Below are 14,255 nucleotides of genomic sequence, written 5' to 3'. Positions count from 1 at the left end.
TGAAATTGTTAAAAACATTTTGCAACAGGAATTCTTTATTGGTTTTCAGCTGTTCCTTGATGCCTCTGGTATAAGTCTGTAAGTAAACATATTCTTTTCTCTGCATACATATATATGCAAGACTTGATTTTTCTCCCCCTGTCATTAGGCAAGTGAAAGACCAGAATAAGAAGGTAGCAAATCTGAAGCACAAGGAACAGGTGGAAAAAAAGAAGAGTGCACAGATGCTAGAGGAAGCGCGACGAAGGGAGGACAATCTCAATGACAGCTCCCAGCAACTACAGGTTAGAACACAAGGAGACTCTGAAAGGATCAGGTGAAGAGATTGAGCCATAATTGCATGTTGTTTTTCTCTTCATCTTTATCCTCCTCTTTTTTCTCTTTCTAACCCTGCTTGCTGCCTTCCTCTCAGACCAACTGTTAGCAATAAAGGAATGGCTTTAAATAGAAAATGCAAGTTTTATTCCACAGCTTTGTGAGGACACCTCAGCATAGGAGAAAATTCATCCTTCTTCAAGTTGATCATACTTAATTGGTAAGTTCAACGACAGTTTAATGAGTGGGTTATATTAAGCTTCAGGGCTGTCATTATAACTGCCAATCCCATTCATTAAAATGCATTGCTAATCTTGATTTGTGTCTTTCTTCCCTTTTTCCATTCTTCTTTCTCTTTCCTTTCTACCTTTCTTTCCTTAATCTTTCCTTCCTTTCCTCTTTCAAAAATCCAATTTAGAGAGAATACTTTATCATCATACAGGACATATAAACTATACTTTTTTACTTCAATGGAGCAATAATTGAATTGTAAACCTAATTATTCATAGATTAATTAAGCCAGGCTAAATAACAGTAGCAGCAACTATCATATTATAAGTGCCAATTAGGTTCACAATGTTTAAAACTAGGCCCTGGTCATTCATTATTTTTCTAACCTTCTCAGTAATCCACTGGAGTAGCTGCACATTTTGCAGATGAGGAAATAATCTCAGAGACATTGCATTACTAAACTTTATAAGTGGTTTAGCCATACTTTTAACTAGGACTTTCTTGATCTATAGCCTGTTCTATTTGTCTCTTTTTGAGGCAGAGTCTCAGTCTGTCACCTGGGCTAGAGTGCAATGGTGCATCATAGCTCATTGCAACCTCAAACTCCTGGACTCAAGGGATTCTCCTACCTTAGCCTCCCAAGTAGCTGGGACTACAGGTGCACCCCCCATCCCCAACCCCCCCCCCCCAGCTAATTTTTCTATTTTTGGACAGACAGGGCCTTGCTCTTGCTCAGGCTGATCTTGAACTCCTGGCTTCAAGTGATCTTCCCTCCTCAGCCTCCCAAAGTGCTGAGATTACAGGCGTGAGGCATCGTGCCTGGCCCTGTTTGTCTTGACTGTAATGCTTCAGAATTAATGTTTAGATTTTAGAGAGGAATACCATAAGCTTGCTAAAATCCTCCAAAACTCCTGGTAAGACTATTAAGGCGCTGCCAGATTGTTTTTCTCTAGTTGCATTTTCTATTTGAATATGAGAGAGCATGTATGCTACAAGTTGCATAATTATACAATCTTTACTGGAGAGATTTGGAAGAGTTACCTAGAAGCCATTTTTAGGCTTGACAACAAATTCATTTAAGACATGAGGACTCTGCTTTTTACTTCTTTTTTTAATCCTCTTTTATATAACTTTTATTGATTATACTCCTTAGAGAAAAAGTATAAATCTCCTCAGATGCATCAACTTTTAGAAAAAGCAGCATACCAATTTTCCCTCACCCTTGGCAACAACAGTTAATATTGGCAATTTTCTCTTTTTCCTGATGTTTTTCCTTTTTAAAGAAAGTGTAAGTCTGACGCGTAGAAAATATTTCATTTTTGTTTTATATTTCTCTGATACTGACATTGAGTGTTTTTTCATGTCTTGAATTTTCATTTGTTTCTTAATGTAATTGCGATCTCTGTCCCTTTCATGTTAGCTTCCTCCTATGGATTTTTTTGCTTAATTTCCCCATTTTGAGAATATGTATTTACCCGTAAGTATTTTTAAGTTCTGTGCTTTAATTTTTTACCTTTACCTTTTAATTTATTTTAGCCTATTTTGTGTGGTGAGGATATTTCTTCTTTATAGCTAACAGTTTCACTAGAATGTTTACAGTAAGTTATTTCATTACCCAGAAGTTTGAAGTGGCATCTTTATATTTTATGAAATTGGTTAATAATTTGACTATATCAAGGGTTTCAATTTAATCTTGCTTTCTTGAATGATGATCACGTTTTTTTTTTTTTTTTTTAATTTTTTTTTAATTTTGGCATATTATGGGGGTACAGATTTTAAGGTTTCAATAAATGCCCATTTCCTCCCCTCCCCCCAAAAGTCTGAGTCTCCAGCATGACCATCCCCCAGATGGTGCACATCTCACTCATTATGTATGTATATACCCACCCCCCTCCCCCCTCCCCCCTCCCACCTGCCCAATACCCTATTACTGTAGTACCTATGTGTCCACTTAGGTGCTACTCAGTTAATACCAGTTTGCTGGAGAATATATCTGGTGCTTGTTTTTCCATTCTTGGGATACTTCACTTAGTAGTATGGGTTCCAGCTCTAACCAGGAAAATATAAGATGTGCTATGTCACCATTGTTTCTTAGAGCTGAATAGTACTCCATGGTATACATATACCACATTTTATTAATCCATTCTTGGATTGATGGGCACTTGGGCTGTTTCCACAGCCTTGCAATTATAAATTGTGCTGCTATAAACATTCGAGTGCAGGTGTCTTTTTTGTAGAGTGTCACTGGATCATTTGGGTAGATGCCCAGCAATGGGATTTCTGGATCAAATGGTAGATTCACTTGTATCGCTTTAAGGTATCTCCATATTGCTTTCCACAGAGGTTGAACTAGTTTGCAGTCCCACCAGCAGTGTAGGAGTGTTCCTCTCTCTCCGCAACCACGCCAGCATTTATTGTTTGGAGATTTTTTGATAAAGGCCATTCTCACTGGGGTTAAGTGATATCTCATTGTGGTTTTGATTTGCATTTCCCTGATGATTAGAGATGTTGAGCATTTCTTCATATGTCTGTTGGCCATTCTTCTGTCTTCTTTAGAAAAATTTCTGTTCAAGTCTTTTGCCCACTTTTTAATGGGGTTATTTGATTTTTTCTTCCTAATTTTCGTGAGTTCTAAGTATATTCTAGTTATCAGTCCCTTATCGGATGCTTAGGATGCAAAAATTTTCTCCCATTCTGTAGGTTGTCTGTTTACTTTCATGACTATTTCTTTGGCTGTGCAGAAGCTTTGTAGTTTGATCATGTCCCATTTATTTATTTTTGTTGCTGCTGTGATTGCCTTTGGGGACGATCACGTTGTTTTTTAATTGTAGAAAATAAAATTTATTTTATGCTACAGCATCCTGTGTTTATGTTGGCTCCTTACCTGTTTAATTTATCTTTCCCCCCCCTTTAATGTTTTCTGTTACCAGGCTATCTTTGTAAATAAAATATACTCTTCTAATCTTCTGTCAGTTTTTTGAGAAAACCAAAAGTTCTTTCATATGTAATCTCTTATTTCCTATTTATATGAGATGAGAGATATTATTTATTTATATTTTACATATAGAGAAAACTAGAATAGGTAACTGATTTTTCCAAGATGTCTCAGTAAATGATAGATATCAAAATTATAAAAAACTATAGCTACGCCTGTAATCCTAGCTCTTGGGAGGCCGAGGCGGGCGGATTGCTCAAGGTCAGGAGTTCAAAACCAGCCTGAGCAAGAGCGAGACCCCGTCTCTACTATAAATAGAAAGAAATTAATTGGCCAACTAATATATATATACAAAAAAATTAGCCGGGCATGGTGGCGCATGCCTGTAGTCCCAGCTACCCGGGAGGCTGAGGCAGAAGGATCACTCGAGCCCAGGAGTTTGAGGTTGCTGTGAGCTAGGCTGACGCCACGGCACTCACTCTAGCCTGGGCAACAGAGTGAGACTCTGTCTCAAAAAAAAAAAAAAAAAAAAAAAAAACTATAGCTATGTGCAAGTTACACATGGATGTAATTCATTCAAATATAGTGAAAAGAACACAGGACTACACATTAGGACACTTAGGATCTGATCTCAATTCTTTTAGTAACTACTCTGCTATTAATACTTAAATATGTTTCTTAATCACGTTATTACAAATGACAACTTAGTGGTAGTGAGTGTCCCTAGCACCAAGATTGTGATCTTTATGTGTGATCACCACTAAAAGAAGCTTGGGATTTCTTGAAGAAATGGCTGATTCCAGGATTGGAGAAGGAAGTATACAGATAAACCTAGATTAGTGGTTCTCAAACTTTAGTATGTACTAGAGTCACCTGGAAGACTTTTTTAAAAATAGATTGCTGGCTCCTGTCCCTAGAGTTTCTGATTCAATATGTTTGGGGTAAGCCCCAAGGATTTGCATTTCTAATAGTTCCCAAGTGTTGATGACATTCCTGGTTTAGGGACCACACTTTGAAAAGCACTGCACTATACCATCATTTGATACCAAAAATTAAGAATCTATCAAAGACTATTGGGATCATATAAAGAGGACAGAGGAACAAGAATGAAGGGACTATCATCCGCCTCAGATGGACTCTGTGAGCATAAAAAAGGACTAATGACTACAGGGGCTTAATACTAATCAAATATTTTTAAATCCAAAAGTTTCATGATGAGACTATGAAAATAATTTGGAGATTCCTAGGACACCAAAGCCAAGCCCTAGCATTGCGGTTTGTTTGTTTGTTTGTTTGTTTATTTATTTATTTCATTCCAATGGTAGTAGGAGTAAACATTGGCCACTTTTTTCATAATTATTAAAGCTGAATGATGGTGACATGGGATTCATTATACAATTCTTTCTATACTTTTGTGTATGTTTGAAAATTTCCCTAATAAAATGCTAAAAAACATAGGTATCACTTAACCTCCTGATACTGTTTTCATATTTCTAAAATGAGTCCTAAGATAGTCAGGACTTGACTTTACTATATGGACTTTAGTAGTGTCTTTCAGTTTTAAGCCAGCCTATTTAAACATATTTACACAGCCCTGGAGCAGAGTCCTTGACTCTGGCTTGATTTCTTAGTCACACTCGTTATTTGTGTTTTCCTTCTTTCCTTGAAAAATATTTTTTATATTTTCCAAGTAACATTTTATTTTATATTTTTGCTTTACTGGGAGTTGGTTTATTCAATTTTTAAACTCAGGTCATATACATTTGCTTTTATTGTTTAAAATTACAGTTTTAATTAACATAATAGAAAAATTAGTGAGTAATATTTAAGTTTGCTTACATCCTTCCAAGTTTTCTTCTATACTTTAATTTTACTCATTTGTAATAATAATTATATACTGACACTATTATGCATCTCGCTTTTTAAAAACTTATATTCTGTCTTTTGTACATTTCCATGAATTGTGTTTTCATAATGATGCTTATACTTATTTTCAACTGAATCCAAAGTTGAGTAGCTTTATACAAGTTCCTCTTTTTGCTGGACAATTTTAATTTCAATTTTCACTGAACAAATTTGTATAGATAAGTTTTACCCAATTAGGTGATTTACTTTGGGCATGTCTCAGAGCAGACTTACCTGCTCTAAGTATGAAGTGTTGTGGCTTTTCTCAAGTTTCTATCCACAAAGGTTGAGCTAATTTATAATACCTCCAGCAGTTTGTAGACATTCTGTTTCCTCATAGCCACCTTGGTTCTATTTAATGTTTTGCTCATTTTACAGACATATAATGATATTCTTAATTTGTTTTATGTTCATTTCTTTAATGAAACTGTACCTTTTTCGCATATGATGATTTATTACCTGAAATTTCTGTGTCAAATGTTAATTACATTTGCTCCCGATCATGAATCTGTGTATGGTACTTACTTTGAATTGATATGTTGTCTATTAAGTTGAGGAATGATGCTTGTCAAATATGTTTTCTCTGTCATTTTTATCTTGAAACTGATTTATTATATTTTGTTGTTTAAACCTTTCTTTAAAAAAATCTTATAATTTGCTTACCTTGTCCTTCCATGGCTATTTTTTCATTTATCTCCCATTTATAATAGGATTAAATATATTACTTCTTTTTAGTTCTTTAGCTATGCATATATATGTGTGTTTGTTTATTTTAAGTGTTCATCTCTTTAATCCATGTAGAATTTATTTTCATATACCTTATGAGACATAGATTTAAAGTATTTTTTTCTTTACTCTGATACCCAGTTCTCCTAGTAGCATTTAGTAAATAGATATAGTTTTTTTTTCTGTCTAGCTAATCTATCTATGCTAAATATTATGCAAGTTTCTATTTAGTTCTAGGTTCTAGATTCATTGTTTTGGCTTTGATCCAATTTTGTGCGTACGTTGTTTGGCAATATATTTACAAAGTTGGTAGGTCGACTTCAACCTCATTAATTATATCTGAAAACTTTTTCCTTAAGTAAGTTTGTCAGTTTTTTAAAATAACTTTTGAAATATCCCTTGAGATTCTTTACTTTGTTGAATTGTACTAGTAATTTAAAGATTATTATCACTTGTAGTTTATTCAGTCATCTCCAGTCAGGAACTAAATTTATTTCTCTTTTTATTCATATCTACATTTATTATTTATCATATTAAAGAAGAATTGACTGCTAGGAATAAAATATTTGTAAAGAAATGTCATTCCACATTACAATCAAATTACTACAGATATTTGGTAGATCACAGAGAAGAGAAAATTAAATGAAATTCTAAACCATAAAAAGTATGAAAAAATTAGCAAATATACTGTAATATATTCACCTGTAAAATGAAGGTGCTATTTCTCTGTATGAAAACTGAGGCACATTCCTTACAGAGCTGCTGTCTCAACAGGTGGTGAGGATTAATGAGATGATATATGTAAAAGCATCTATCATAGCAGATATTAACAGGATTGGACTATGTAGTGGTAATGTACCAGATAGAGGCAGCACTCTATCTACGGTTCTGCTTCCTCAGATTCAACCCACGGCAGATCGAAAAATTTAGGAAAGAAAACAATAAAAAATAAGAAAACAACCAACAAAATAGAAAGCAATGCAGTACAACTACTTATGTAATATTTACACTGCATTAAGTATTATAAGTAATCTAGAGATGATTTAAAGTATACAGGAAGATGTGCATAGGTTATATGCAAATGGTATGCCATTTTACATAAGGGACTTGAGCACTGGTGGATTTTGGAATCCAAAGGGGGTCCTGGAACCAGTCCCCAGCAGATACTGAGGGGACTATACTGTGGTGATGTAGCCAGGGAAACATGAGAGATTCTGTAGTTATCTTATGAAAGGGGGCACCCATTTCAGTAGGAGAAAACTTTTTTTTTTTCCCTGATAAAATTATGGGATAAATTTGTCTCATGTTACTGTATTTTAAAGCAGTAATTCTCAATCAGGGGCTATTTTGGCCTGAAGAGATATTTGGCAATTTCCGGAGATATTTTTAGTTATCACCACTTGAGAGATGCTACTGGCATCTAGTGGGTAGAGGGCAAGGATGCTGCTAAATACTCTATAATGTACAGGACAGCCACCACAGCAAAGATTTATTCAGCCCAAACTGTGAACATTGCTGAGGTTTAAAAACTCTGATTTAAAAACACCTAGAACACCAGTTCTTTATTCAGGGTATGACTGTGGATGAAGGTTTCATGATTAACTTTGGAAAACTATAATACATGTGGCCATATTTGTCACACAGTTGCAATCGAATGACTTAGCCATATTTTTGATGTCTCAGAGAACAGAGGAATAGCAATTAATTGGGCTTTTTTTATTTTAAAAATTCTTATCTGAATTTTGTGTTTTTCAAATTTCTAGATATTCATTTAGTTCTCCCATATATTAATACTTCAGTTTGGGAACCATGTCTTGGTACTTTGCATATAGTTGGTACCCTATATATGTTTATTGATTTTAATTGTATCTATAGATGTCAAGAACTTGCAGTCACATACATTTTAGCCTGGAGTCTTAGTTTATTTGGGCTGCTATAACAAAATGCCATAAACTGGCTAGCTTATAAAAAACAGAAATTTATTTCTCACAGTTCTGGAGCTTAGGAAGTCCACGATCAAGAAACCAGCAGATTTGGTGTCTGTGAGGCCCACTTTTCTGGTTTATGGATGGTGTCTTCTTGCTGTGTCCTCACCTGGTGGAAGGGACCAGAGTAGCGTTTGGGGGCCTCTTTTATATGGGCATTCATTAATCCCTTTCTTGAGGGTTTTGCTCTCATGACCTCCCACAGGCCCCATCTCCTAATACGTCACATTGGAAATTAGATTTCAGCATATGGATTTGGGGGGAACACAGACATTCAGACCATAGCACTTGGCATTTGGAGTCTCGCATTAACCAAACTCTTTAAAATGTTTTTAACCTCATCTTTAGGTAAGATGGTCATGAGCATGGCTGCTCTGTTGTGGATGAGCTGATAATGTTGGTGTTAATTTTTTGATTTCATTAATCTGTGCTCTTCTCTTTATGCAAAGAATTTTTTTCCTGTGGATTTCCAGTTTTAGCACAAGAAGTTTCTGCCTTAAAATTATCCTTTGTTGACAGATTGTTCATGTTATTGTCTTACTTGTTGTTTCTTACCCTGTATGTTTAATTAGGCTTTGTTGTTTTTATACCTTTCAATACATTGTTTTATAATTACCCCTGTATGATTTAATCAGTTTTCTTTTTCTTTTTCAACTAGTTTATATCTGCTGTATGTGAAGGGTTACTTTTAAAAGTTCTTTTTAGCCTTTCTGCAACAATGTTTTACATTGGTTCAATAATTACAGCTATAATTATTGAGTTATAAATAATAATAAAATCTAAAAATTTAGTTATAAAATTCTTTTGAAACTTTGAATGATATTTAGTTCAGCACTCTCATAAATATATTCTAAAATTCCATAGGTTACCCTTTAAGGGCCTTGCATATTTTAACAAAAGAAATGCCATCTTCCATTAGTTGAGAACATTTACCTTATATATATTTTTATTCTTTGAGCAGTGACATTCAAGTACATCTTTTGACAAAGCTGATGATTTTAGTCACGTTCTAATAATGCAGAGTTGAGTGGACTGAAAGGGAGGCTTGTATCAGTCGTGGTTTGGAGCTTTGTTTTTATTTGTAACAAAGATAAGTATCTGAATTAACCTTGAGAGAGGTGGTGTCAGAGAGATTAATGAGGCTGCCAAAAGAAAGCTGCGGCTCTTGTGAATATGCTCTCCTGAGACCTGTGGATATTATTAGGCCCACAGAATTTTGACTTTTTAATTAATTCGTGTACAAATTTTATGAAAAATATAAAACAAAAAATGAAAACTGAAAAAAAGAATAAAGTTTAAAGAAAGTGAAAACAATAGAAATAGGTATGGGGAAAATCAGCTTTGCGTGTATTTAAGCATATTCTCTTCTTAGATACATGGTTGGTGAAACATTTGTGTCTTTATCTGAAATTAGATTTGATTTGCTCTACCTACATAAAAAGGTTCTTCCATTTTGATAGGAGAATCGTTTTTTCTGAAGTGAAGACTACTTATCCTTCATTTTCAGATTGGCCATAGGGAAAATTATTTAAGAAAACTTTTTAAAAAATTAAGATTGTCTGGCATCTTTCTAGAAATACTATGTGGTGTTACGTCACATGCTGGATATGTCTAATATATTAATGTTCTTGTTTTTAATAAAAATAAAGTTTGGTTTTCTCTTTCCAGAACTTCTCCTTCACCTATTTAAGTGTTTAATCCTGTATCATCCTTTTTAATTCAATTTTTTCCTTAGCATAGTAGTAGGGGGCTTTTTCTATATGGAATGGTCATAGGTGAGTTTCTGTGGTGTTCTTAACCAATATTAAATGGAGTAAAGGATTATACTGGGAAAGTGTACATACAAAATGGCATCTGTACATACAAAATGGCATACAACCGCATGGGTAGTTGCTGAAATTACACATGAAAATTCTCTTCCTGCAGGTGAAGCACCCACTCAAATCACTGGTTATATGTACAACTCCCATCTCAAACTGTGCCACTTTTTCCCATTTAGAGAAAGACAAAAACAAGCCTTAAAATTATTTTCAAAAACTCTACAGTGTTTGAAATTGACTCTATAAGTAATTTCAAACTCTAAAGTAAATCTTCCCTCTGGCTAAAATTGAGTTCCAATTTGATAACTAATGAAACTTACTGAATATGTTTACTGAGGAGAGTATAGCCTACGGGACCATGCCCTTTAGTTAAATTTAGCCTTGTTTGGTGGGGACATTTAGCACAGCCTTTCAGCTTATTAAAAGAATGCTTTCCTTAGAATGATGAGTAAAGTTATATTTGGTACTAAAATTCTTACAAGTGGATGGCTATGTTTTCACTTGAGTGAAATGGATGGTTGACTCCTTTCCTTTGTGTTACTGTAGGGGCTTTTCTTTGTTTGCATTTGGAAGGTGGTCTCCAATAAAATTCCTTTTATTTTTAAGGGAACAGAAGCAAACATGCATATGGTCCATTTTCCAAGACCTCAAAGGCAAGGGTCAACCTCTTATGGACCATATCAGTTGTTTGTTATTTTAAGTAAAAGATTATCTTTGGGATTTTTTGGTAATGTCCTAAGATTAGGTAAACCCCATGTCCTTGCCCAAGTTTCTCATACCCAACTACCAGAATTTTTAAGATGAGAATCTGCCCAATTGTACTAGATGCTCCATAAAAGTTATTTATATAAAGCATCATCTTGTATGTTCATTTTTCTGTTTCTTTAATGAAATACATCTGCTGTTGTTTTGAGTTTGGTTTTTAACAGTTGAGGTTGTATCAGAGCTCTACTCTAACTGAGAGGAGATATTTAAGGGGTTTTTAAGAGAAGAGGAAAGTAAATATTTTTTTAATTTATTATATTTAATAAATTAAATTAATTTTATTTAAAGCATTACCTTAAGACAAAGAGTAGTTGGTGTGTAGTGTAAACAAATTCTGTGTCTGTGTTAGGCTAGCTTTTCTTTTCTTAAAATTGACTTCTTCTGGCTTCATTCCCCCCCCCCAAAGTATCTGAGAAGTTGGTAAATGAATTCTGATATGTTGAATGATTTTGATGAAATCTTCTGCCTGTGTACATATGCTTGGGGGATGGGGAAGAGAGTGGCAGGATAAGCAGGGGCTGAGGGCAATAAAGAATTACTGTCTCTTCACATTAGGGCTGGTGGATAGTGATTAGCTTTTAGAGCATGTTACAGTCTGTCTGGTAAGTGGTGGTTGCTCCCAAGGAAGCAGCTCTTAATATTACCTCAAATAAATGACCTCCATTACCATGTCAGAGTGAGAGCTGGGAAAAGGAGGAGAGAACCTTGGATAATCTATGTGAAATCTGAATTGGCCTTCCTCCCTCTGCCAAAAAGGGAAAAGCTTAATAAGATCTGTCATTATCAGGTAGTTTCATTTTATGTTACTATATTATCCAGCCTTTTAAAAAAATTTTTAAGGGGGATATTTGAAGGGAATGACAATTGCTGTTTCTCATTGTCTTTGTCTTTGCTTTCCATATTGAATGTTCAATTTGAAAGAAAGCCATTATAGGCTAGAGTCTTACAGCTGCAATGATATGTGGCTTGATATTGACAGAGCTGACATCAAGAAGCAAAGTTCTGAGGGATGTATTGGGGGTGGTATCACAGGATTCACTAAAGGGTGCAGTCTCCTTCTTGATTTGCCGGAGTGAAGTTATAGATGTGGCTGTCTCTGCTTCTGCCCTAGTCTCATTTGACTTCGGGAGTCTACTTATTTAAGGAGTGAGGAATTCTTTGGTAGTTTTCCCCTTCCTCTCCCTCTACCAGACCCCCATAAGCAGTCACATAAACCTCCTGCCTTGAACCCTATACTCTGTGAGTGAAGTGTTCTCATCTGACCTCAGTTAATAAGTGTAGTTGGCAAAGGTAGGCTTCAGTTACTTAATCCAGTGGTAGGAAAAATGGTCTGTTTTTGGTGAGTCTAAATGTGATTAGTAGCAATTGAAGTAAAACTCTAAAGATAATTGCTTTCATTTTAGGCAATATGAACTATTTAAAATGGTAAAGCATGTTCCTTTACTATCTCTAGGTAGCTGTTTAGTGAGAAATCTGGAGTACATAGTACATTTCTAAATTTCGAGTATTGCCTGAATTGTTTTAACAGAGTCAATATCCAAGTTAGGGCCACTAAATGAAATAAAACACACACATTCTCTCTCTCTCTTTCCCCTTACTCTTGTTTCCCAAGGCTGCCAATTGAATGCTTTTTTTTCTAAATAGTGAATACTGTCAAATTGATTAACTGCAAACAGTACACACATTTTCTCTATTTGTCGGTTTGAAAAATTTTTATTTTATTTTTAATTGACAAATAATTGCATATATTTATGGGGTACAATGTGATGTCTCAATGCACATATAGGTTATGGAACGATCAAATCAGGCTAATGAACATATCCATTACGTCACATACTTTTATTTCCTTGTGGTATGAGAACATTTAAAATCTTTTTTTTTTTTTCGACATATTATGGGAGTATAATTGTTAAAGTTACGTATATTGCCCTTGTCCCCCCTCCCCTTGTGTCAAAGCTTTAAGCACGTCCATTCCCCCAGATGGTGTGCATAGCATTATGTATGTATATATCCATCCCCTTCTCCCCCTTCCCACTGCCCAATACCTGATAAATGTTATTCCTGTATGTCCTCTTAGGTGTTGATCAGTGAAACCAATTTGCTGGTGAGTGCTTATTTTGCGGTGCTTATTTTTCCATTCTTGAGATACTTCACTTAGTAGAATGGGCTCCAGCTCTATCCAGGAAAATACAAAAGGTGCTATATCACCATTGTTTCTTACAGCTGAATGGTACTCCATGGTATACATATACCACATTTCATTAATCCACTCATGTATTGATGAGCACTTGGTTGTTTCCACAACTTTGTAGTTGTGATTTGTGCTGCTGTAAACATTCGAGTGCAGCTGTCTTTTTATAGAGTGACTTTTTTTCTTTTGGGTAGATGCCCAGTACTGGGATTGCTAGATCAAATGGTAGATCTATTTGTATCGCTTTAAGGTATCTCCATATTGCTTTCCACAGAGGTTGTACTAGTTTGCAATCCCACCAGCAGTGTAGGAGTGTTCCTATCTCTCTGCATCCACGCCAACATTTATTGTTTGGGGACTTTTTGATAAAGGCCATTCTCCCTGTAGATAAGTGATATCTCATTGTGGTTTTGATTTGCATTTCCCTGATGATTAGAGATGTTGAGCATTTTTTCATATGTTTGTTGACCATTATTCTGTCTTCTTTTGAAAAATTTCTGTTCATGTCCTTTGCCCACTTTTTGATGGGGTTGTCTGATTTTTCCTTGTTGATTTTCCTGAGTTTTCCTAGAATTTTAAATAAATTCTAGTTATGAGCCCTTTATCGGATGTGTAGCTTGTGAACATTTTCTCCCTTTCTGTAGGTTGTCTGTTTGCTCTCTTGACAGTTTCTTTGGCTGTGCAGAAGCTTTTTAATTTGATCAGGTCCCATTTATTTATTTTTGTTGCTTCTGTATTGCCTTTGAGGTCTTCTTCATAAATTCTTTGCCTAGGCCAATATCTAGAAGAGTTTTTCCAACGTTTTCCTCTAGAATTCTAATAGTTTTACACCTAATGTTCAAGTCTGTTACCCAGCACGAGTTAATTTTTGTGAGAGGTGAAAGGTGTGGGTCCTGTTTCAGTCTTCTGCATGTGGCTATCCACTTTTCCCAGCACCATTTATTGAATAAGGATTCTTTTCACCAGCGTATGGTTTTGTCTGGTTTGTCGAAGATTCGTTGGCTATATGAAGCTGGTTTTATATCTGGGTTCTCTGTTCTGTGCCACTGGTCAATGTCCCTGTTCTTCTTCGAATCCCAAGCTGTTTTAATTACTATAGCTTTGTAGTATAGTTTGAAATCTGGTAAATTGATAACTCCTATTTTGTTTTTATTGCCTAGGATTGATTTTGCTATACAGGGTCTTCTCTGCTTCCATACAAAGCATAAAATTATTTTTTCTATATCTGTGAAAAATGATGATAGTATTTTGATAGGGATTGCATTGACTCTGTAGGTCACTTTGGGTAGTATAGACATTTTAACAATGTTGATTCTGCCGAACCATGAGCATGGTATATACTTCCACCTGTTTACCTCGTCTGCTATTTCTTTCTTCAGTGT

At 35.1% G+C, this 14,255-nt stretch overlaps 1 protein-coding gene across 21 annotated transcripts in view; it reads left to right on the top strand.

Moving 5' to 3' along the window:
• The window catches only part of ERC1 (ELKS/RAB6-interacting/CAST family member 1), a 560,419-nt gene that overhangs the window by 269,448 nt on the left and 276,716 nt on the right, over positions 1-14,255 (top strand). For all 21 annotated transcript variants that reach the window (XM_012747177.3, XM_012747178.3, XM_076007810.1 and 18 more), the window contains one exon: positions 149-284. In XM_012747177.3, coding sequence (XP_012602631.1) covers positions 149-284 — 136 coding nt within the window. The remainder of the gene's footprint in view (positions 1-148; positions 285-14,255) is intronic.

This window comes from Microcebus murinus, chromosome 10 (genome assembly GCF_040939455.1).
Source record: "Microcebus murinus isolate Inina chromosome 10, M.murinus_Inina_mat1.0, whole genome shotgun sequence".
In the NCBI taxonomy this organism is placed as follows: domain Eukaryota; kingdom Metazoa; phylum Chordata; class Mammalia; order Primates; family Cheirogaleidae; genus Microcebus; species Microcebus murinus.
The sequence above is the reverse complement of the archived record's forward strand: the minus strand, read 5'-3'. Positions and strand labels throughout refer to the sequence as shown.